The 24,261-nt window shown below is 38.9% G+C and overlaps 1 protein-coding gene across 6 annotated transcripts in view; it reads right to left on the bottom strand.

Annotated features, from left to right (window-relative positions):
- The window catches only part of USP45 (ubiquitin specific peptidase 45), a 55,423-nt gene that overhangs the window by 4,811 nt on the left and 26,351 nt on the right, over positions 1-24,261 (bottom strand). For 3 of the 6 annotated variants that reach the window (XM_065056576.1, XM_065056578.1, XM_065056577.1), the window contains 6 exons: positions 12,305-12,392; positions 8,374-8,455; positions 7,291-7,382; positions 5,163-5,219; positions 4,439-4,582; positions 289-961 (listed from right to left, as the gene is read on the bottom strand). In XM_065056576.1, the coding sequence (XP_064912648.1) occupies positions 289-961; positions 4,439-4,582; positions 5,163-5,219; positions 7,291-7,382; positions 8,374-8,455; positions 12,305-12,392 (1,136 nt within the window). Of the gene's footprint in view, positions 1-288; positions 962-4,346; positions 4,583-5,162; positions 5,220-7,290; positions 7,436-8,373; positions 8,456-12,304; positions 12,393-24,261 lie in introns of those variants that run through there. The other 3 variants (XM_065056579.1, XR_010471261.1, XM_065056580.1) reach the window with 3 other exon arrangements.

Genomic DNA, 24,261 nt, shown 5'->3' on the forward strand with positions numbered 1-24,261 from the left:
CGATGAGCCCATACAGTTTATGGTCATCTTTAAGTTATTCATCTTGGATAAAATAAAGATGCACAATGAAATCTAAGTTACATCTATGATTACATTCTAACATAAAAATCAGTTTTGTTGCCTTTGTAGGATGAAGTTTTAAGCTGTTCCAAGCAAGTTCTGCTGGGGGAGACATTTTGTGGTTAGCCCCAGCAGGGAGGCCCAGGCTGTAGCAATGACAGAGCAGCGAGGGCACAGGTTTAGAGAGGTGATTTTGTAAAGTGTCCAGACAGTCACAAGGACATTTACCTGTGGAGATGGTTTTCTTCTGATACTTCTGTTTCCTTTCTGTGCAGCTCTCACATAACAGCTTGTTGTTCCCCATGAGAAGCTCGACAGAGGTAAACTGGTAAAGGCAGGACTGAACAGAACATTCCTTTGAGCTAGTTATGTAGCTTTGGGAAAGGGTCTGGAAAGCATTTTGAGGGTTTTGGGATAGCAGGGGTTTGTCTACTGAGAACATGGAATTATTTGATAAACCTAATGCTGTATCCCCACGGCTCAATTTTTTATCTTCCTTTATAGTATCGCAGAAGCTGAGTTTGGACATGGCACTGGAAATCGTCTCATCGTTACTGTCACTGGGTTTGCTGTGTGGCATTTTAACATTTACGTGGCTGATGTGCAAAGCAGACGCGTTGCTGCCGGACGGGCCAAAAGCCGTTTGCTTAGAAGCACTTTCACTCTCTGAGGCTTCACTGTCTGCATCAAAGCTGCTTTCAGAGCGACTGGCTTCCTTCTCGCTGCCGTCTGTCTGGCTGCCATTCACAGCAGAGTCGGCAGCTGTATCTTTGGAGTACGGGATGCCAGAGCTACCTTCCAGCTCAAGCTTTTTGGTTTTTCCCTGCAAGATAACAGGACTTCTTTGTTCTTCATTGGAGGAAGCTTTTCTGGCAAGCCGTCTCTCCTGGTTCAATTGATTCTGTAAATTATGGCATATTATTTCAGTAATATAGGGGAGAAACAGAAATCAGATCTATGATCTAACATAGCTTTTGAAACATGACAAATTCAAAGGAAATTCAACCTATTATTTCATATTCTACATCTCCCACATGTTTAAGCTACTTGATCTCCTTAAGGTCTCTTTAAACCAATTTAGGATTAGAAACCTACACCCCAGTCAGCTAAGAGCATTATACTTACTGTGAGATCAATACTTACCCCAACTAATTACATCCACTTTGTGACAGCTGTGAATGGCACATGTGAAGTTGTATTCACTTAAGCTTCAAAAAGGGTCTCAAATTTGAGCTAGTGCCTTAGCCTCCCATCAGAGGCCTTAGCTGATGAGCACCTCCAGAATAAAATCCAACTCACCTGTAGGCATTTGTCTTAGAGTAAAGCATGTTCACTAATTTGTATATTATCTGAAGCTGATTTTTTTATCAAGATTGCAAGAAGAAAGAATCAACTTTGCTGCCACAGAAAACTACTGCTATAGATTAAACAAACAAACAAAAAACAACAAAACACTTAAAGGTGCCATAATTTTAACTGATTAATAAGTGTTCATTTTTCTTTTTTTTCTTGTGTTTGGCTTCTTTCCAAAAGAAGTGAGCAACTTCCTTTCTCCTTTGCTTTTTCCTTTATCTGAGTTGCATCAAAATTTTAGTGATGCCAATGGGAATCCTTCCATTAACCTCAACAGTTTGAGTTTTAGGCCTTTTCTCCTGTACAAATCAGTGTCTGCACCTTCTTACCATTCTTTTCATTTCTACACATGTCCTTTTTCTACTTCTGTGTCATTCTTTTCTCCTATCAGTTTTTATAGGCTCATTCTTTTATATTTTTTCTTTACATGTATTATATTTAGTGTGTTAAGACCTGTTTCAGGGAAGTATTTATGGTCCCCAACAGGACACAGACCCTTCCAGCAGGGCTCACTCAGAGCCCAGGTAAAAGAACCTAAAACTGTCATGATCTCATAACATATAGCCTAGACACATTCTTAAAATAAGGCTTGAAATTCCACCTGAATGTCAGGAGGCCTGCACCTGCATCTTCAATTTCCCGGCATTAATAAGAAAACACCTTTTAAACACACAGCAGGAGTTAAGTTCACATCAGTGCCTTCACAGAACAACCTACAGAAACTAACTTTCATAGAATCATAGAACCATTTAGGTTGGAAAAGACCTTTAAGATCATCCGAGTCCAACCATTAACCCCAGCACTGCCAAGTCCACCTCTAAACCGTGTCCCTCATAACCTCATCTACGCATCTTTTACACACCTCCAGGGACAGCGACTCCACCACTTCCCTGGGCAGCCTGTTCCAATGCCTGACAACCCCTTCCGTGAAGAATTTTTTCCTAATATCCTATCTGAACCTCCCCTGGTGCAACTTGAGGCCATTTCTTCTCATCCTATCACTTGCTACTTGGAAGACGAGACCAACACCCTCCACGCTACAACCTGCGTTGTAGCAGGTAGTTGTAGAGAGCAGTAAGGTCTCCCCTCAGGCTCCTTCTCTCCAGGCTGAACAGCCCCAGTTCCCTCAGCTGCTCCTCATCAGACTTATGCTCTAGGACCCGCACCAGCTTCATCACAGCCTGTGCACTCTCTCCAGCACCTCAATGTCTTTGTCATGACAAGGGACCCCAAAATGGACACCGTATTCAAGGTGGTGGCTTCGCGTTCAGTATTTCCTACTGACTATCTTTAGGTAGCTTCTCGTTTGGTAGAGAGGGTTTTCGTTTTGGATCTCACTGCAGGTCATGGGTACCGAAATGATCAGCACTACAGGTAACTGCTGAACTTGCAGATGCTGATCTTTGTTCAGTTTGCCCTTAAATATGTACCGTAGACTCAATTAATGAAGAATCCTCAAGCACATAATCAGTTTTAAACTTTAAGCAAGGACTAAAGTCCAAATGAAGTACATGCATAAGACAAAAAATATTCCCGAATATTTTCTTAAACAGGATTTATACCTACACTAAATATTATTTCATAATTCAAGTCCTTAAACTTATAAGCAAGTGAACAGTTTGGCAAAAAAATAATAAAATCCCAGTCAAAAAGATCATTAGAGACCCCCAAATATGCTTTCAATTAAGACCATTTCTTGTCTCAGATAAGCTTGCTCAATTTATAAATAAAGAAGAGGGAAAGGAACATTTCTGAAATCACTGCTAGTGTTCAGGGCTATTATGCAAACAGCAGTCAAAAAATTCTTAAAATAGTGAAGCTCCCCATTTCAGGAGAAAAACCTAACACCCCATGTTCAGGTTCACTGTTACCTACAAAACCACCCCCAGGACACCCCCCCTTTTCACATGCAAACCTGCAAGCTGATGAACTGAAGTCACAGAACACTGACAAACAGTGATTGAAATCAACAACTCTTTGTTATGGATGAGAAATTTTACTGCTAAACATTACACTGAAAATAATTTTTAAAAAGTCTAAAATAATGGTAAATACATGTCTGAAAAGAGGGGGGAGGAGGAGTGGAGAATCAAAGTCTCACCCATTAGACATACTTCGTAGGTCATTTTATCCATTCTTATCAAAAGCAGAGTCATTGCTTCCTTTAATTAGTCTGTCTGATCTAGTTTATTGAATCCATACTATATTTTATTTTCCTAATTTTGAAAACGTTTCCGTAATAGTGTGTCACATATCAGTATTAATACTATTATTAAGATTCTAATTGGCCACACAACCCTATATGGATGATAGGTCTTATTAAAAAAAAGTATGTTAATAATGACAGTATAATGACATTATATGACAATAATGACAATGAGAGCCTTTGTCATGACATTATTATTAACAATAATATATGTGCACAGTAATTACTACAGATCTCTTTTAAACACTAATACATGCAAAGAATCAGTTCTGTTAGGCTGGCATATTTGCAGCACCGTTTTGCTGCCATCATAATGGGAGGCTGCCCTGGGGACGGGCTGAACCGAGTTCCCCAGCCCTCAGGCTGCTGAAGGCCACCTGGATGACCCAAACCCTGCACTCAGTCTCCAAGGGTCTCTGCTGGCTGCACAATTTTTGTTGTGCTCACTGCCTGCAAATTCCTTGGATGGCTGTAACGCAGACTGGGCTGCTCTCTGAGCCAGTGTTACTGTTCTGCTGATTGCAACCAGAAACAAACTAGGAGGACACCAAAGTCAACAAAACCAAAAGCAACATGAATTGAAACTAACTTGCAGATTTTTTTTTTCTTGCCTTACAAACAAAACCTTGTAACTGAAAACTAAAGGGTTCCCAATGACTGTCATGTCTCACACTTCTAAGAAGGACTTAACTATTTTAAAACAAGTCTCAGCTATATAGAAAAAAACCCCATTGATAGGTGTTAAAATTCCCACCCTTGTTACCCTGGAAACTTAATAAACTCAAGATGATTGCTTGGTGGAAGTATTTAAGTTCTTACCTTATCTTTTGTTAAAGCATGCTTCTTGACAATTTTGGGTTGATTATTCAGTGTAGTGATAGAAGAACAGTTATACTGACCAAGATCTGCCTCTTGTACACTTTTACCTTTACCTGTTCTTCCCAAAGGTACAGGTTTTGCAACCTAAGAAATCAGACAGGAAATTAGGAAACATAGCAATTTTGTATTCTTTTGCAACCTACAGAAAAGATGGAAATAGGTGAGGTTTTTATGCTGAAAACACCGGAATAAATATATTCAAAGTCTACCCATTTTTACACTGTCCCATCCCATAGGTACATGTCGGTCCAGAGGGACTCCATTCGCTCAATGCACACCAATAGGCTAACGTCTAACTTTATTGACCTTCAAAAAAAGTCTATAATCATTCTATTCATACAAGTATATACTAAAAATACTACTAAATTAAACTAATCTCAGACCTACATATGCTGTAAATTAGAATGGTCATTTGTTCAGTGTTCAGACTAATTTAAAAATATATGTACTTATGATATTGTATGTCTAAATATACCTATGTATGTATATACATAAAATCACACAATGAACAAGCAGCATGACAGTACATGTGTTTATGGACAAGCATAATTTTTTTGGCTTGAAATCAACACTGTGTCTATACATACATAACCATCTTCATAAAGGTATGTAAGAAACAATCCACTGGAAGCAATAGTTAGTTATTACATATTCAGTGTCTTACCCTCTCTTCTATTATAGGAAGTGAAAGATCAATGAAAGGTTCTTTTACTGTTGAAATCTTGAAGAAAAAGAGACAATGCATATTAAATGCAAAGAATAATATATGGGTTTAGCACACAGCTCCCATTTTAAATCAAATTATTATCAGAAACTATACAAAAATCTAATTAGTTACAAGATGCATCAAACTACAATGAAGAACTTCCCAAAAACATTTTTCTTATTTTCGTTTAATTTTGATGTAGCTCCAATTTTCTTTCAAAAGCTGCACAAAATTTCAGCATAGAGATGTAAAGCGCATGGCCATTCATCTGGGCACAAAATGGACCTAGAAGCACTGTGGTGCTCAGTCCCTCTGAGCTCCAGACAGATTGGCAAGTCATGTGGACCTTCTAGATAATGCACTTTGGCAGAAGACTAACTTTCGGAGTTCCCTGGTCCTGGACACCTTTGTGCAGGTGTTTGACCTCATACACTGTTAGGCAGCAAGGACTGGTTAATGACAGTTAGATGACAGGGTCTAACCTGATGCTCTCAGAAAAGATTCATCAGGCTTACTGGTTACAGCCAAAAGCTTTATTAGAAATTTTCACACCATAACATACACTAGTAACTGGTAAAATAAATCCAACTACGGGGCATTGAAAAAAAAACAACCCAACCTTTTCTTTACTGGAGTTTTATTTTGTCATCTATAAACCATATAAAATCTAACCTGAAATTGGAAATATCTGGCAAATCATACTAAAGACATTCTCTCCCAGCGCTTCCATCTGCCTTTATGAGTAGAACATCCCTTCCAAGCCTGTTCCTTAAGCTCCCTCCCTTGCCATTCTCAAATTCCTGCCAAAACTGACTTATCTTACCTCTGGAAAGACCGTGGAAAACAAGGCCTTAAAAAAGCACAAAGATCATGTTGTACAGGTAAGTGACTGAGCAGAGTAGTGCCCTCAATTACTGTTATCATTGCCTTTCTCTTGTATTTATGACCCTGTCTTCCACCTGCAACATTCGATATGGACTGTAAGCTTATTTTTTCTTTATTTAAGTTTATTTTTACTTGCTGTGCAAGGGACTCAGCATGGTTTAGGGTCCAGTAAATCAACAAATGAAATCAAACCTATTGTAGCTGTGAGGCCACACTGCCTTATGGGCAGTGTTCAAACAGGGGTTCCTCTTAAAAAGTAAGTTTGCATGAACAAACATGAGTCAAAAATATCTTTGCCAATGCAGGCAAAGGAAAGCGAATGCTAAACTCTTCCTCAAAGGGCTATGGCTGGCAAATTCCTGACCCTGTGCAGGCAGAATATAAGAATCCAGCAAAAATAAATGAGGCACACAAAACACATACAACCTCTATTTTGAATATAGTTGAAGTTCTTCATTGATACTAATCGCACATTGAAGAGTAAATCTCCACATCACACACAGGGAAGTTTACCTGGCACTGCAGGACTGTGCTTAATTATTCAGACTGATTTACTTAATCTCTACAATACGAAATACAATGTTTTAAACCAAACACAAATGTAACATTCAATTAGAAAAGTCATGCAAATAAGATTTTTCTCTTCCAAAGTTAAAGAAAATCATAAGGATTATGGGAAGCATTTATGATGAAATGTCAGTAATATTAATTATGAAAGAAATATGCTGTTCATTTGGGTTATTACATTAATTATCAAAAATACTTCAAGAGAAAGAAAAAAGTAATTTTAGCATTTCCCCACTCATACTAATTCAAAGTAAGTAATTCCCAATTTTCAGGTATATCCCAGAAGAGCAGGCAGGAGGATTTATGTTTTGAGGTAGGTAGGTGTTTTAAAAATATCAAATAAAATTGTGTGTAACATGGATGATTATAGAATTTGGAACCTCCAGCCTTAAGTCAGATGTAAAATCAAGCCCAGTACTTGAACCCTTTTTGATTTCAAAGGACCCCTCTTCTTAGGTTTAGGAGGATAATGCTTTAAAGGAATAAATCATTTTAAATGAGAAACTTTCAATAAAGTCTTGTTTTTACAAACAAACAAGTATAAAATTGGCAATACAATTTTATACTTTTGAGACAATGTAATCAAACCAGTATGTGATCTATTCCACATCAAACCAAATTCCAGAATACCTACATTTTCACATTCCTCACACATGACAGTGCTAGTCAATTCACCAACAAAGATCCTATCTATGAAGTTCATCTTCACACCCTCTCTTCCATATGCTGAAAAAACATTGCCTTTTTTAAATGTGCAAAATAACAGATCCAATGCCACACTATAAGAACAACAAAATTCTTTCTAAGATACATTATGAAAGCACAATTTTTAAACATATTCAAAACTTTTGGAACACAATATAACTAATACATCATATACTGTATTATCTCAACATTTTAAAATATTTTAGCGAAACAGTTCCCTTCTATCTTTCCCTTCCCCTCCTACTGTAACAGAATAATAATGCTGTATCTCTCAAGAAGAAGCCTTTTAAATAAAATCTTAGTTTTATTTTGAATGCATAACATTGTATTGCTTCAATGCAGACACGAGAGTAGCAGACAGGTTGTCACCCTTTCTAAATGGTTTCTGAAACTGTAACACTCTAAAAAATGAGACAAAAGCCTGTTCTAATATTTCTCTATGTCTTAACTGTTGCAGACTTGGGAAGAGAGACTTTCAAAACAGCTTAATCATTATTAAAACTTTAAGTAAAACAACCCCCCCAAAATTAGAACTTTTGAATAAACACACAGAAACACACAAAAAAATTAAAACCTCTTGTTCTGAACAAACATGCCTTCTTTTGAAACTTCCAATCTTGGCTTTGTAACCATATTTAGAGTGCTCACAGCAGCAGCCAACTGACAGAAATCAGTTTTATTTATGGAAAGTGGCCTCTCTGAGTGATACAATAATTGTGGCCATATAACAAACCTGAAGATGCAGCAGGCTATTTTAGAAAACAAAATTAAATCCTGTCTATCATTAAAAGAGGCATTATTAATACACTGGAAGCATTTATCCTGGATACAAACATGTGAGCACATTATAAGCTCCCTATCCTTTAGATACACACTAGGTGGCACTAGAATAATACATAATAAAAGCGTAATTGTAGCATTTCGGGACTGCTGTTTGCAATGGTCAGTTTTGAAGAAAATGGTATTTAAAAACTTGTGCGTTTTTAAAAGTTTTCAATAAAGAGTTGCATACCTTTGACTTTTCTTCTAGTTTCTTCATCTGCCGTCTTAGTAGTTGGATTATTAAATGCTTTTAAGATACCAGTTTGTATACGCTATAATTTAAAAAAAAAAAGCAAGAATTTTAAGTGTAAACTTTCCGAAAACTATTAGTATATTATTAAATTTTATCTACTCTTATTTCTATAAAATAAGCATAATATAATATTTTAAAATTACTGTTGTTATTCACTAGCAGCGTCAAAACTGCATAAACTTCAGCAGGTAACCATCAAAACATTTCCTCCCCTTAAAATGGGAGCTGTTGTAGAGCACTCCATAGGTTATCAAGAAACTATGAGATTTTCAGTGAATACTATACATTTCTTCCACTGCTGGGGGAGGGCAGAAATAACATACTGAAGAATGGACTGTTTCTGATTGACTAGGGTATGAGATACTTGAAGGCAGCAAAGTATCTTTTAATACCCAGAACGTTTTAATAGCCAGAATGCAATGACTGTGTTTGAGCAGTATTTTCATTACTTCTGTTTTCTAATACTGCACATTTCAGAGTTATGTTAAAAAAAAAAAAAAAAAATTAGGAGAGATATAAAACTTTTTAGGAATCCATATAAATGTCATCAACATTTGCTCAACAAAAAAGAAATCTCCTAAAAACTACATTTTTGAGGGAAGAACCAGTATTCCGGAGGCATCCCCTGGCAGCAGACCTGCAGGGGCTGGTGCAAAAGGGGCTCAGCTCAACTTCCCACCTGCTGCAGATGGAGAAGCAGGAGGATGAACCTGGTTCCCCTGACAGGGAACAGTTTTGTGTGTGACTCCCGCTTCCCTTTTTCCTGGCAAATGTACTTGGTCTCTCATCCACAAACTCTAGTGACGTGTGTGAGTCTCCCATGTCGGTGTGCAAATTACATTTATCACAGAATCACAGAATGTCAGGGATTGGGAGGGACCTCGAAAGATCATCTAGTCCAATCCCCCTGCTGGAGCAGGAACACCTAGATGAGGATACACAGGAAGGTGTCCAGGCGGGTTTTGAATGTCTTCAGAGTAGCAGACTCCACAACCCCCCTGGGCAGCCTGTTCCAGTGTCTGTCACCCTCACTGAGAAGAAGTTCCTTCTCATATTTAAGTGGAACCTCTTGTGTTCCAGTATGAACCCATTACCCCTTGTCTTACCATTGGTTGTCACCAAGAAGAGCCTGGCTCCATCCTCGTGACACTCACCCTTTACACATTTGTAAATATAAATTTTATAATAAAATATATTTTTATAATAAATTTTATCATGAAATGCATTGCTGAAGTCATACTTAAAGCAAAGTCCCATTCTAGGGACAAATGGTGCTACCAAACCCCTCTGCAAGTAACTCAAACCTCACATCCAAACAGCAAAAGAATAATAAATAGCTCTTGTTTGCAGGCAGTGACACTTTCAAGCCGTACGTTACAGAAGTGTCAGGACGACAGACACCATCGGAGGTTTGGTTTCCAGCTCAGGCAGCCATCAGAACAAGTCATCCTACTACCTTATGAGTATGTGACCTGGCTTGTGAATTAACTCCCACTGCCCCCAGCTCAGCTTTGTTCATCTTAAAGCCAACAATATACTAAAAGGACTAATCAATAGGTAATTCATGAAGTTGAGCACCATAAATGGGTTTAGGGCCATAAGCAACCCTTTTGTTGGAATTAGCCCGTTGAACCATTTATTTAGGTCAAAGAAAGACACAGTCTTTGAATGGGCAGGGTGCTGTCGACAATGGCAGCAGACATCAATCAATTAGCAGCAGGGTTCAGCCACTTCAGGCCCCGGTGTGAAACCATCTCCGGCCCACATTGCTGGAAACAGCAGACGCTATGTCATCTTTATTGTAGTATCGACAAGCTTTTATCTTAAAAAAATCCACTTGTGTACATAGACGCTTTCAAACTTTTTTTAATGCGGACAGGAAAACGTTCAACACTGGTGTCAGAAAGCCTTTTTATGAGATACAAAACCATGAAGAAGAGGTAAAAGTGGAATGTGGTTTTTTGTTAGTTCCTGTAACATGCCATGTTATATATCATATGTATTTCTCGTCAAAACCAATTAACGCCAGTAGGGATAGGGAAGCCAGGACGGCCGCATTCAGCCCTCTCGCAGGTGGATGGCAAAGCAGCCGGCTGCCCTTCCAGCAGGGCTCTTCCCTCTGCCCAGAGGAGAGTTGTAAGTGGGGTGGAAGAGAAGGGTTAGTGGCAGTCACTCCGCTGCAGGAGTGCGGTGGCAGACAGGGTGCTGCAGACAGGCTGTCCCCGGCCTGGGCCAGCCCGCTGGGGAGGCCATGGGGGCGGCTGCTGGGCTGATTACAAAAAATGGGATAATTACAAAAAAAAAAAAGACTGAACGTTGAGTGCTGTCGGTGTCAGAGCAGCCTGAGGTGATCAAGATGAGTGTGCAGCAAGGCACCATCACGGCAGCAGAGGGGGGTAATTGCAGGGCAGGGTGGGACCGACCTCCCCCTGCCTGGTGAAGGGGGCAGCAGAAATACTGCCAGAAAGGCTGCTGAAAATTCTCACCATCTTCCATTGCTCTTTTGTGGTAGCTACTGTAGCTGTCACTGCTCTCTAATAAATGATTCAAAAGGCAAATATGAACACAATACAGCACATTTGCTGCTGAAACGGGAGAGTGACTTGAGGGGAAAGCGCAATCACCCACTGGAGAAGAACCTTAGTTGTTCTAATAATTCTGCTTTTGGTGAACCCTCACTTGTGAAGCAAATGTATTTTCCACCGTTTATTACATTAAAATCAACATGCAACAGAATAAAGTTTTCCTCTACCACAAAAACACGACAACCGTGATTTAACTGAGGTCCACTGCTTCTGTTGCGTGCCCAGTTCAACATATAATTTTGTAAACATGATAACGTCAAGGTTTAGCTGTTTCTCCCTGTAGTTCAGTTCTGCTAAGATCAACCATACTGCTGACACGAAAAAAAAATTTATTATTATTATTATTATTATTATTATAGGATGGGGATTCATTCAGCACTATTCCAGTATCAGAAACTGGGCTCAGACACAGCTTTATATCTCACCTCCAAGATAATTCAGCTTGGGATCATGGCATTCATCATACTACTAATTAAGAAGGAAGAGCAAGTACACTGGTCAGGACCAGATTTAAAGACCTTCTTTGGATGAGACTTAGAAAAGGCTATTTACCAAAATATCATCTGAAAAGAAGTTTCCAAGACCAAGTCAGGCCAATGAAATCAGATTTAGTCAAAATAGCTCATGCAAGCAACACACACTTTCTTGTATTCAACAATGCAGGAGGCAAAAATAATGAAGGAAAAGAAACAAAAAAAACCACACACAGGGATGTTTTTAATATAACTGATAATATACTTAGCATACTCACATGCAGATTTAAAATAAAGAAAAGCAGAATGTGATTTACAAAACAAGTAGTTCTTCACACTTTCAAGAAACTTTGCAAGATTTTTTTTGTCCTTTTTTATTTTTTCCATTGAACTCAATTTCAATGAAAATTGAGGGCTGGCTCACAGCTAGGAGCTGCTCATTTCTGTCCCAAAGCTTCACCCTAAAATATACTTTGTCAACTGCATTGGAGGTTCTACTTTATTGTGCACCCAGAAGACCTTTTCTCTGTCCTTTTTTTTTATACAGGAAAACAATTCTGATTCCTAAAGTTATCATGACCTACTTACCATATTCTTTCTGAAACGGAAACTTTTATTCCAACCAGCAGTTTTAATGTTACATTAACATAATTAAATCCTCTTTCCAAAAAGTCATTATTTTTCTCAAGATAACAAAAATAGCCACTGCTACTCCATTAAGAACATCTTTAAAACCCGGGGAGCATGAAGAACATTGATGCAATGGCACAGTCAAGTAAGTTCTTTAAAAACATGCACAAAAGACGTTACCTTTGTCTCCTCAATCCTCATTGCATCCAACAGATAGTGCAGAAGCTCCTGGCTGTCCTGCTGCTGGAACCCCTTAAATCGAGGAGCCCTATAAAAGAAGCGGTAAAGAATTTAAATTTACACTGGGAAGTTCTTAATGAGACAATGTCTCCATGAGAGTCTAGTTGGATGCCAGGGGTACAAATAGGTGCATAACCCCCACATAAAGGGCCTTTATGAAGCTCCTGCTGTGGCAGCAATTACACCAACAAGGTTGCTTTAGCTCCCTTGCTATCTCACCTTTCTCTCTACCAACATGAAACCTCAAACACGCATAAACCAGTCAGTATATAGTAAAACAGAAACAGCACTATGGTCTGAATTGGAAAAAGATGATCTTGAAATGAAAGGGAAGTCCCAAGGCTGTGCATCAAAAAAACAAAGGAAAACGGCAGGTCAGAATCCAAATGAGAATTTCTTTACTTCTTAAACAAAGGTATGTGTAACCACCTCTTCAGAATGGCTCCACAATCAATCAATGCAGTAATCTTCAGCTTACTGAGTTGAATGAACAGTCAATGAGAAGATGGTAAACACTAAAAATAAGTAGCATCACATAAGCATATGGATTTCAAATGCTATTAAGAAAATGTAAGAGAAAATTATAACGATATCCCAATACATGTAATTTACATTGCATTCAATTAGTCTTTTATTTATGCTAAATTTCTTCAATTAATATTATAGATATCGGAGAGAAATGCTCTAAACATAGGATTTCCACTCCAAGAGTATTGCTAATGAGAACAGCCAGGGTTTGGAGTGGGGTGTTCTGGTAAAAGAGTTAATCATTCCTCTGTTACCAAATAAGAGTTACTGATATAGTTTTAAAAGGACGTTTTAGCATCATGCGTTATCAAATCACACCATAACCACATTGAAACTCGTGTTCTACAGTCTAACACATTGCAATAGTTCACATTTGAAATTCATATTAAAACATACAGTATTACCAGAAGCAAACAAAACACAGCTTCATACCTACAATGGAAAGAGCCCCAAACCAATGAGACAATCTCTTCACAACTGTTTTGAATCAGACAATACATCTGAATTCAGATTTCAAACACTACCAGGTCTGCAAAGCAAGAAATAAACTGGCTACATATAATCTGTTCTTTTCCCCTGCAAAACCAGTTACAGGAATTATATACTCAACTGGTCTTGAGAGAAAAAAAAAAATCTGAGATGACAGAGGTTCAAACTTCACAAGTCTTCTGCACTAATTCAAAGAAAACTTCCTGACTCACCCATCATAGCAACCAAATATATCAAGTGTTTTGCTCCTACTGCATGTTGAATACAAAAACATTAGAAATTTTAGCTTTTTCCCAACTCCTGAGTGCACCAAAACAAGTTATCTGAACAGCCCATGAAGTGTCCGTCCTCACTGTTACTGTGATTTAATATCACTACATTTCCTACCACCATTAGTTTACTTTACTAGTCTGCATAGTCAGCATTAAAAAGAAAATCCTGATACAACACTCTTCCTCACACTACTCAGGTTCAGAACATGGGGGACAGTGTGGTCCATCCCATCCAAACTTCATAACCCTTGGCAAAACTCTTTAAAGTCTCATCTCCACGCTGTGTCCGTAAGCACGGGTGGCAGATACACCAGCCCCAGGCCCACGGGCATCAGTTCCTGCAGGGTAGCCCCCCGTGGGGATTCCTCCGGCACCCCCGAAATGGCATCGAGCAGCATCTCAAGCGTGAAGAGGTCTGCAGGAGGAAGCCACAAGGCAGCAGCTCTCCAGCTGGGATTTTGTTCATGAGGTGAATGACAAGCACTGTTTGTATAAATGCGTGCCACAGCCATTTACAATAAAGCTGAATGAAGGAGGGGGTTTTTTGTTTGGTTTGCTTTGGTTTTGAGATGCCAAATGAGCTAAAAAGCACTAGAGCTGCAACTGAGAAAGATACTGCTTCTGCATAAATAATAACATTGCTACCTTTTGGATATGTGATACTGAATTACCGTCTGGAATTCCCAGATTACAAGCCCACCTTCTAGAATAACCTATACTGGCTACCTGGGTTAAACAGAAAACTAAGTCATCAAAGACTGCAACAGCTTATTAACAACAACAAAATCTGCATACTTCCAAACTTTTCACCTCTAGAAACTAGAAGTCTTGAAGGAAAGGGTCAACATGCCCTGGAAGATACTGATCTGGTGTCGCCCGTGTCCCCTCAGACTCCACCGCCTGTGCAGCTGTCCTCCTCCGTGCTGCTTGGCCGCAGCACCAGCAGAGACAAGCCAGCTCTCGCGTCAGCCCAAGGACGCAGAAGGGACGCTGGTGCTGGCAGAGTTTGTACCACTAACGCTTTACTACGCAGGACAAACAAAAACCAAAGGCTCCACAGGAAAGGCTTTTCTTTTGTTTTTGTTTTTTAGATCACCAACAGCAGCCACATGACCCTCATAAGCCAAAAGAGGAGAACCTTCTGTTTCAGACTACGCTGCCATTTATGGCAGTGATGCTGTAGCCACCTGCACAGGGGTAATGCTGCATCTGCCATTCAGCATTCTCAATCACTGCTATTCAAAAACTGTAGACTCCTTTTTTTACTACTCACAGCATCTAAATATACTTGAAATATCATATTTTGCAGGCACAGATTACAGAGAAATTACAAAACATGCTTATGAATATGTGGATAGATCCTTAAGGTGTTATCCTTACTAAGATAACTACAGCTACAAGGCTCCTCATTAACAATCTGGATCTCCAGCTTCTTGCAACCGCAAATGAGACCGTGTAAATATTGACTATTAACAAATCTTTATTCACATAAACTATAGCTTATTGGCCAAACCACACCTGTCCTCCCAGGCAAGCTACCCTTTAGATCTTCAATTACAGTCTTGGACCAATTCATCTAAAATGTGATTTGAAAAGATGGGGTTTTTGCATTTCCATCTACGCCACCAAATGGCAGCTGTGACTCTTGCTGCACGCTGGGCAGAGCACATGCAGGTGTTACCAGAGGCACCCCTTCCAAAATCTAGCACAGGAGACAACTGGTTGAGCAGAGCTCAAACAGGAATTTTATCAAACTGTCAGAGTGGCCAGAAAAACCAATCATTTACTCAGTTATTCAATTTTATAAAACGTGTGTTGAGCCAGTGTTCATTTTCAGCCCCAGATTGTGTGCTTCGGCTCACCAGCGCATCAAGCAGTAAATACGCATCAGTATTTTTCCAAGGCACAATAATTTCACTTCCCTGCCCATGTTCTTCAGCTGTTCTTGGGTCCCTGAAGATGAGGTTTTCTTTCCCACCAACACACTAAAGCCGCTCAGGTCTGCTTCAGAAATCTGTGCTCGTGGACAGGAGAAACTAAAGGTGATCAAAAAACTCATCAGACATGCAAGGTGCCCACAACAGCAGAACTTAAAGCTGGGCAAGATGTGGAGATGTCCAGGCAGGGCAAGGCAGCCCCGGGCTACGGGAAGGGCAGGGATACAGGGATATGGGGATACAGGGGTACAGGGACACAGGGTCTGGGTTCTGAGCTGCTCACTGGAGGCACTTGGGGATGTAACGGGAGAAGGATCTAAGGTGACAGGGCATCTAAGGTCAGTGCCTAAAATTAAGTGGAATAAACCTGGACCTGCATGTGCAAAACAACAAGTTCACATTTACAGATGTCATACTTTCGCGTTTGTGCTTTGCAGCTACTTTTTGACACAAAGTTGACAATATCCTTAGTTAAAAATGATTTAATGATGCTGCTCTACTATGAGGCTTACTATAAAATCTGGAATCAGCAGAGCCGGTGATTTTTTTAAGCATTTTTTTAAAAGTCTATCTCTTTTTTGCATATGAATATTTAACTAAAAAAATTTAATTTCAAATTTTTTTTAAAAAAATCAATGAATTCAAACTTGAAATACCGCTTCTTAAAATTAAATATTTTGGTTTGATATTATTAAAATGAATTGTTTTGCTTCTATTAAAACCGACTGTTTTCTTTCCAATTGATCTGACTACAAGAACCAAATACATTCTGAAAAGCACTGAACCTTTATTTTTTATTAACTCAATGTACATTAAAAAATAAATATGTATCTGCATGCACATAAGTTGCATTTATGAGAAATGTATTGTTTTCCTCAGACAGTGAGGATCAATGATTATATTCAGCCTGCCTTCTCCAATATATGCACAATAATAGCTACAGTGTATACTGAGATAACAAAATCTTGTATTTACACAACCTGGATCCTGGTACTAATAGGGACTCTTTTTTTCTTTGCCACAGAAGCAGGACCACAAGAGACATCATAGTAAAACAGAAGAAAAATAAATAATTACTCGACATAGAAGCAAGCAGAAACTCCACCACTGTTACAGGAGGGTTTTCTTCATTGTAGGCACACCTTGCAAAGCCAGATCTTCAATGCAAATCAGAAAAAAGCCCCGCACATACCTTTTGTTACTGTCTATGGTTTGCTGATGAACATACAACAACCATTTCAGATGAAAATTCATTTACTAAGTGATATTTCAAGAGACAACAGCTTACCCATAAGTTCATACAGTTTTACTAGCTTAAATGACAGGGGGGAAAAATGAACTCAGCCCTGGCAGTTTTTCATTTCTCTTAGTTTTTCTTTTTACTAGCACATACATAATGCACCTACAAGGACAAGATTATTTAGGCTTCTCTGCGCTTGTACTTAATCCTCTTCCAACCTCATATACACCTAGATGCTTGTGTTGTAATGGCAACAAGGATGATGGGAATGTAATAGCTACCACTTTAAAAGCGAAGTGGCAGGAAAGTGGCTTGTAAAGATGTCATCTAAGGTCTGAGTCACTTACTTGGACTGACAAACGATATCATGGTTTACACTGCTTAACATATAGTTAATCTGTCACTCATGTACATCGTACGCTATGTAATGTTGCATATAATTCTAAATACCTGATATTCTGTGGAAAAACATTTGAGATCAGTGCATTTGCTTTTTGGGAGAAGCCACAAAAGAAAACCAATAAACCAACAAAAAATAGGAGGAAAGGAATTTCACACCACAAACTGCATTTACTGGAAACTTCCTACAGTTATAAACCAGTATTAGGGGGGAAAAAAAGGAATTAAACCATTCTGATACACAGAAATCTGACAACTAAAAGATGTGCGCTCTCGTCTCCTTGAAAATATGCTCCAAGCAAGATCCTTGGCAAAAGTGGGGGACTTGAAGATGGTTGGTTGAGTTGACCGCTCACAGATGTGCTGACATATGGAAGCCAGTGCCGATGCGATACAACCTGTTGTACAGTGTCAGCAGGATAATGACAGAACAGGTTGAACTCCCGCTAATGGCCATAAGTGGTGAAGGACAACTGTGACATCTACATGCATGTGACTTATCTGGCCTCTCGTTACTCATCTGGAGACCAGTTATAACTGCTTGACTGTCAGTTAAAGAAATACTTTTCATGACGATCTACTTCCTAGGGTGTTTTAATAACAAAAACTACGTAATTGTGTAATTTTTAAAAGGGAAAAACCCACAGTCCTCTAAGCACTAATAGTTCCTATCTTATATTCATTTGAGGGAAACTAAGCCATGCGTCAAAAGCAAAACTGAGGTACAATTACAGTCATTCAATCATACTGCACAGACTTGCCATACCTTTACTGTCTCTAATAAAAAAACTCTCCAAAATTACCCTTTCAATAATTACTCTATTGAGCATAAGTTAGCTTAATACCTTGGAAAACTTTAGAAGCAATAGTAAGTGCCTGGTAACAGAAAACAGAACATACTATTTGATTTCTTTCCAGTAGTGCAAAATGCAGAAGAACCTCTTTTAATACTGCGGTTCACTCTAGAGAAGCAAAGTGTTTATGTAATGTTAGCCTGAGAGAAGAAATTTTGCTTCTCTGCAGACAAAGACGTTCATCTCTCAAGACTGATCAGTTACCAATGAAAGTTACAAAAAAAAAGCATGAGAAGGGACAGCTTATGAAAGTTACCGCAATTCACAGGACTATACCTTCGCAGTGACACTGTCAAATACCTATTCACTGTCATTATAGAATAGCTAGAATGAAAAGTTTTGTTCTTCCTGAAGCAATTGTTCTCATTAGTGATCCTGAGCTATATGCAGCTATATGACAGAAAAGAGAGCAAAATCCTACAGCACCATTAATCCCCATGATTAATCTTCTCTCAAACCTGATAGATGAGTTCTGCTACTACAAGGTGCTTGGTAGGAAAAAACCCAAGCAAACATGGTCTTGCCCCTGCATGTAACTAACAAATCACAGCAGCCATGCCTGTCCTGTGTCCATGGCATGGACAGACAGCACTCAGCTCTCCTTTGGACGTGCTGGCTGATTTCTTTCATTCTTTTCTACCTCGGCCTTCCCCCAAAAAGAAATGAGGCAAGATCACTTTCTTGCGATGCACCAGATCCCTGGTACCTGGGCAAAAAGCACTTGCTAGAAGTGTCTCTGAATGGACACAATAGCTGACATGCTACAATGGAGTCATTTCCCACTTGACCATCAGAGGGAAAATACAGCTCTATGTACTGAGTAATAGAAATATCTGTCTGGGGGAACTTCTCCCTGCCAGCTGGTAGCCAAGTGAAGGCCTTTATGCACGAGGTCTTGCAACCCTAGAAAAAAAGTTTTCTTTTTATGTGGATGTCTAATTCTTCTTTCTTCCTTTAAGTTCTGCTAAGATTTTCAACAGCATTCTGCGACAGCAAGTTACACAGGTTAGCTCTACAAAATGTTTAAAAAAACCTTTTTTTTCCCCTGGCTCTAAATCTGTTGCCTTTGAATTTTACCGACAGCTCCTTGAACTCTATGAGGGCAGTTAAATAAACACAGCTAATTTATCCTTTATCATTTGTTGTCTTCTCTTGCTGTTGTGCCTCCTTTTCATGTCCTCTCCTGTCTAAACTCAGAATATTCAAGTTCCTCTTGAACTGAAGGCCTCATATTTCTGTTACTTCTCTCCCTGAAGCCCTAACCCACCTTTATCTTACAATTCTCTGTTCTGGTTAACATGAGCATTCTAACTGAAGATACACCTCCAATGTACCTAACAAAATTACTGTTTTCCTCCTTTATTGTTTCTACACTGTTGTTTATGTAGCTCACCAATACCACACACATTGCAAATACTTGGGTTGTCCAAAACATTGCACAGGTCTTCCTCCTGAGTGGAAGAAGTGGACACAAAACTCAGGAAAAAGTGCAGGTAATTCCTGCCAATGCACGTTCCTTATATATATCCTAATCTACTTAGCACTCATAAACCTTATCCATCCAGCTTTGTTAACGTGTTCCTAAAATTAAGGAAACTCTGACAAAGTTAACTGAAATAAAGACAGGCAATCTCTCAGCTGCTGCCGCACGGAGGAGCAGATTCGATCTCCTCTGTCAGTGAGCTCCTGAACACGACACAGCATCGTCAGCAATGCGTGAAGAGGCACACCTGGGACCCAAAATGGTTCTTCACAATTTGTCAAGGAAACATCAGTTGTGTGTACTGCTGCTATAATCTTTAAAGAGTACAAGTCAAATGGGAAAAATAAGCAAGTTAGAAATCTTTTCTAAAGAGAGATTTTTCTCTAGAGCAATATTCTTTTAAAAGAAAAGGCTCAAAAAGACTCCTAATTAGCGAGAAAAATCCTGTTTCCTTCACCCTTTAAATCTGGTACATTATCTCAGCTTCCCTTAGCATTTCCTCTCAGAAGTGATAAATGCAGAATGCTCCAAGTGTTGTTTAGGTTTCCCTCCAAAACTAATCAACACTCCTAACTATGCATGACCTCCGTTCTGTCAGCCCCACCTCTGTCTCAAGTTCTACTTTCTGCACCTCAGAAGGAAGGATGAACACTCCTCAGGGAGGAGCAACCACCCATAAAATCTTTGTTAAGACAGTATCTTTTCCTGCATGTTAAGGTAGCAATATGATACCCCTATAAATAATTATTTGGTGGAGGTCTGAAGCAGCTAAATTCTGTAACTACTTTCTGGACTCATCACTTAAATGCTGCAACATTTACTTGCTACACAAATCTAAGCTTTCTTCCACCAATAAAATTATTCAATCATAACAAATAAAGGAAATAACATTTATGTCCTCCTAATACATCAACGTTGCATTAGTCACTAAGTCTCCAGATAAGTCAGAAGTCTGCAGTCCTGAAATTCAGCATAGTGGAAAACTGACAGAAGGGCCCCGTAGCTATGCTCACAATCTGTCCTCGCAAAACATCTGACAGCTGCAACACTAACAAAATTAACAGTGGATGAATTAGTACCAGACGCTAAACAGTTGCTATAGAAAGATGCATCCATTTCTTTTCTTCTTCTCCCCTTCTTCAACCTGGCTACCCCACCACTCGATAAAATTAACACTCAGTATCATTTTTTCTTTTGTTATTTAATAAAAAAAAAAGCACCACACAAGAAAACAAACTTCATGCTGTGATCTCCCTAGACTCTTAAACAAGCAGCTCCCAGCTGACAGGATGATGTCCCAGTTCTCTCACTGCTTTTGAGCAGCAAACGTGCATCCCCTTGCAGACTTTCTCACTTGCCTGCTCCACCCCTTCACAGGCTCTCTGCCCACACTGAGCCACATTCCTACATGCCTTTGCCCACCTTTCTTCTTTCCTTACTTCCTTCTTCCCTTCCTTCCTTTCTCCCTCCCTTCCCTTCCCTCCCCTCTTCGGTCTTCTTACACTGAGCACTTTTCAGTCTTTCAGTAAGGATGCCCAGTTCAAATGTGACCATTCAAACTTTTCTACCCTGCAACATCTGAAGCAACTGGATTCCTGAAGTCCTACAAGGACATAAAAAAGAAAAACCAAGTCCGAACATCAAATCCAGAAGTGTTATTCCAGCATGGAACCGGAAATGAGGGCAAATGTCAGGTGCTAAATTATAGAGCTACCTTTACTGTATCTTGCATCGACTGATCCAACATGAAAATATGTCACCATTCAGTTAGGAGACTGAAAAACAAAAAGACACTCAAACTCATCAATAACATCTTAATCCAGATTTATATGTATTTTTATATATATAATCCAATTGTGTCATCAGGGAAAAGTAACCATTTTTTAAAGGATCAGCCTTCTTCTACACATGAGAAAAATGTTATTTGGAAATCACTGTGTTACTTTTTGGACAGATAGTACCCTATAACAGCCCTGACAAGTAGACGGATCTAAGCATATAAAGAACAGCAGCACCATCACCTGCTGACAGCATCAGCATTTCAACCGTTCACCTTTGTAAGAAGCTTAATAGGATTGGAAGTGACTCTAATAAGGATTAAGTAAAATGTCTATATTCTGCACGACCACTCAGTGTCCTTGTCCCTGTTTTGCAAGCTACAAGCAACTATTCAAAATAATGTTATAGTAAAGACTGGGATTGGGAAGACAACTCCTGAGTCACCGAGTCTGACTCTTGATATCACAGACATGTACCTCCTGTACTTCCTGTACAATCTGCTTCACAAATTCTTTACTGAAGAAAGATATGGTCATATACTGTAGACTGGGACTGAGACAGCAAGATATGTGAAGGGGAAAGAATAATTTTTTTAAAAATTAAAAAAAAGAGGCTGCACCTCGAGTCAGCAAACCCTTATGTAAAATACATAAAACCAAAACATTATTATTAGAAGTCCTTCCCCATGCCCTCCTCCCCAGTAAAATGATTTTTCTTCCTCTGACATATCTCTCTGAAACATAAACATTTTTTTTCAGTGTAGGTCTTCCTTATACACATTCATCTTGTCATCTCTTCAGAAGAGATGCTGTTTGAATTTTACTTGTTAAGTAAGAAGAGTTTGTGCTAATGCATGTGAAGATTGCAAGTAGTGCATGCCTTTACTTTATTAACACAACTTCTTTGCAGGATTCAAAAAGCAGTTTATGTAGAATGCTGCAGCAACACAAATTTCTTCCTAGCTGGGACTCCTGCAATCTTGCCATTCTCTCTCTCTTTCAGCTTCACTAAAGAGTAGACAGACAACTTTAAAATATGAAAAAAGGCTTTGTAAAAATAGCATGATAGAACACTGCATTCATTCCGCTTAAGTTACTCTATACTAAATACATTCAGTTTGCAAAGATAAAGATTCCACGTTCTCCTGCTTCCACCACTGCAGACTTCTGAATTTGCTGAAATTCACCCTTTCTTCCTTCTTGCTCATGTTGCCATCAATAACAAAATAATGAAAAGACCAAAACCTTCTGTCATACCTGTGCAGCCACTTCTTGCCCCTGAACACCTAATTTCTTGCCATCAGGATGTGGATGACACTTCTGTTAGTGACACTAGAGCTAGTAAAGGATTTATACTTACGTTGTGCTCTGCACGGCTAACAAAGAAGTAGGGAAGAAGGCAAGAGGCAGCAGAAGCTGACACATACATGTCTAAACAGCAGAAGTCTGCTGCCCATATTAAAATACGTTTCATGTGCAGCTGGCAGTTAAAATATATGCCCACCTCAAAAAAAAACTACAACAAAAGAACAACAAGGTATCTGAGACTTAATACTCATACATTGTGTAGCCATCGCTTGATGGCTACACAAATACAAATACACAGAGCAGATACAAAATAGCTCTCACTTCAAAAATACAATGCCATCTGAAGCCCACTTTTCCCTTCCATCCTTATACTGAGAAAAAACCTGCTATTTTTATTTAATAATTTCCCTTCTGTTTCTCAATCAAATTTTGTTCTTATAATAACATTTTTGAGTCAGCCCCAAAACAGGAGGAGGAGTGAGGAAACAACATATTTTTCTTCTCTATATATTTTCGTTTCAGGTAGATAACACTAAACAGAAAACACGGCTGTCTGACTCAAAAGCACTGTAAGGACACCTTCTACAGATTTCCTTTTACAGCTCAAAAGAATCAAAAGGAAGTGCAATACAAAAATGTAATATTAAGTTTCTGAAGTTGAATTCTGAGGAAAAAGAAAAAGTAATAACCGATTTCTTTATCAGAATTAAATTGTCCTTGCTCCAGTCTCAAATCTTTTGTTTCTTTATACCATATTTTAAACCCATACTTGCACAGTGAGGTTGCCCTGGAATGCCATGGTAGGAACCTGCAACTTTCCTCCTCATTCTCTTGCTGCAGAATGCTTAAAATTCCATACAATAATACTGTAGCAAATAAATTAACATGCATTATTAATATTTTTAACTGTGAGATACAGCTGTATCATCCTCCAATTCCTCTGTTTCTACAGCTTCTTTTACTTGTAAAGTCAATACTTAAATATTTGTATCAACTTTTAAATAGGTCTTCTACAGGTGTTTTATAAAGCATGATTGTTTGCATCATAATTGAAGGCACCTACAAAGCACCACTGTAAACATTTTCCACACCAAGAAACATGAGTTTCTTTAGGGCTTGCAAGCTCTTTGCAATCTGGAGCCATATGCCATTTCAGTACTGCTTCAAGTCCTTACTTGTTAAGACTCTTTTTCATTTTGAACTGATGCCAAGGTCAGACATCATAGCAGAGGTTTCCCATTTAAAAGCTTAGTCTTTTTTCCAAAATACCTACATAAACTTTGCAGTATTAGCACAGCTTTATGGTCGTATACCAAAAAAACCCTGAGAGGCAATTCTATTTTCTTCAGTTTTACCATGGTCTCTTCTGTCCCCGCACACTCAGTTCAAAGCTCATTGAATGTTACTAATGTTACTGGTTATGGACTGGGCCATTCATTACATGAAGAGCAGGTACAATGCTGGAGCTCACCAAGGAGCCCTGCAGCCTTAAAACACGAAGATGACATTTTCGGGACTGCCCAATAAGAATCTAACGGCACCTTAGGAAGGAAAATAGACATGGCACACTTAAAAATATACCACTGGAAATTATAAATGAAAGATACTG

This window comes from Columba livia, chromosome 3, assembly GCF_036013475.1.
Source record: "Columba livia isolate bColLiv1 breed racing homer chromosome 3, bColLiv1.pat.W.v2, whole genome shotgun sequence".
Lineage (NCBI taxonomy): Eukaryota > Metazoa > Chordata > Aves > Columbiformes > Columbidae > Columba > Columba livia.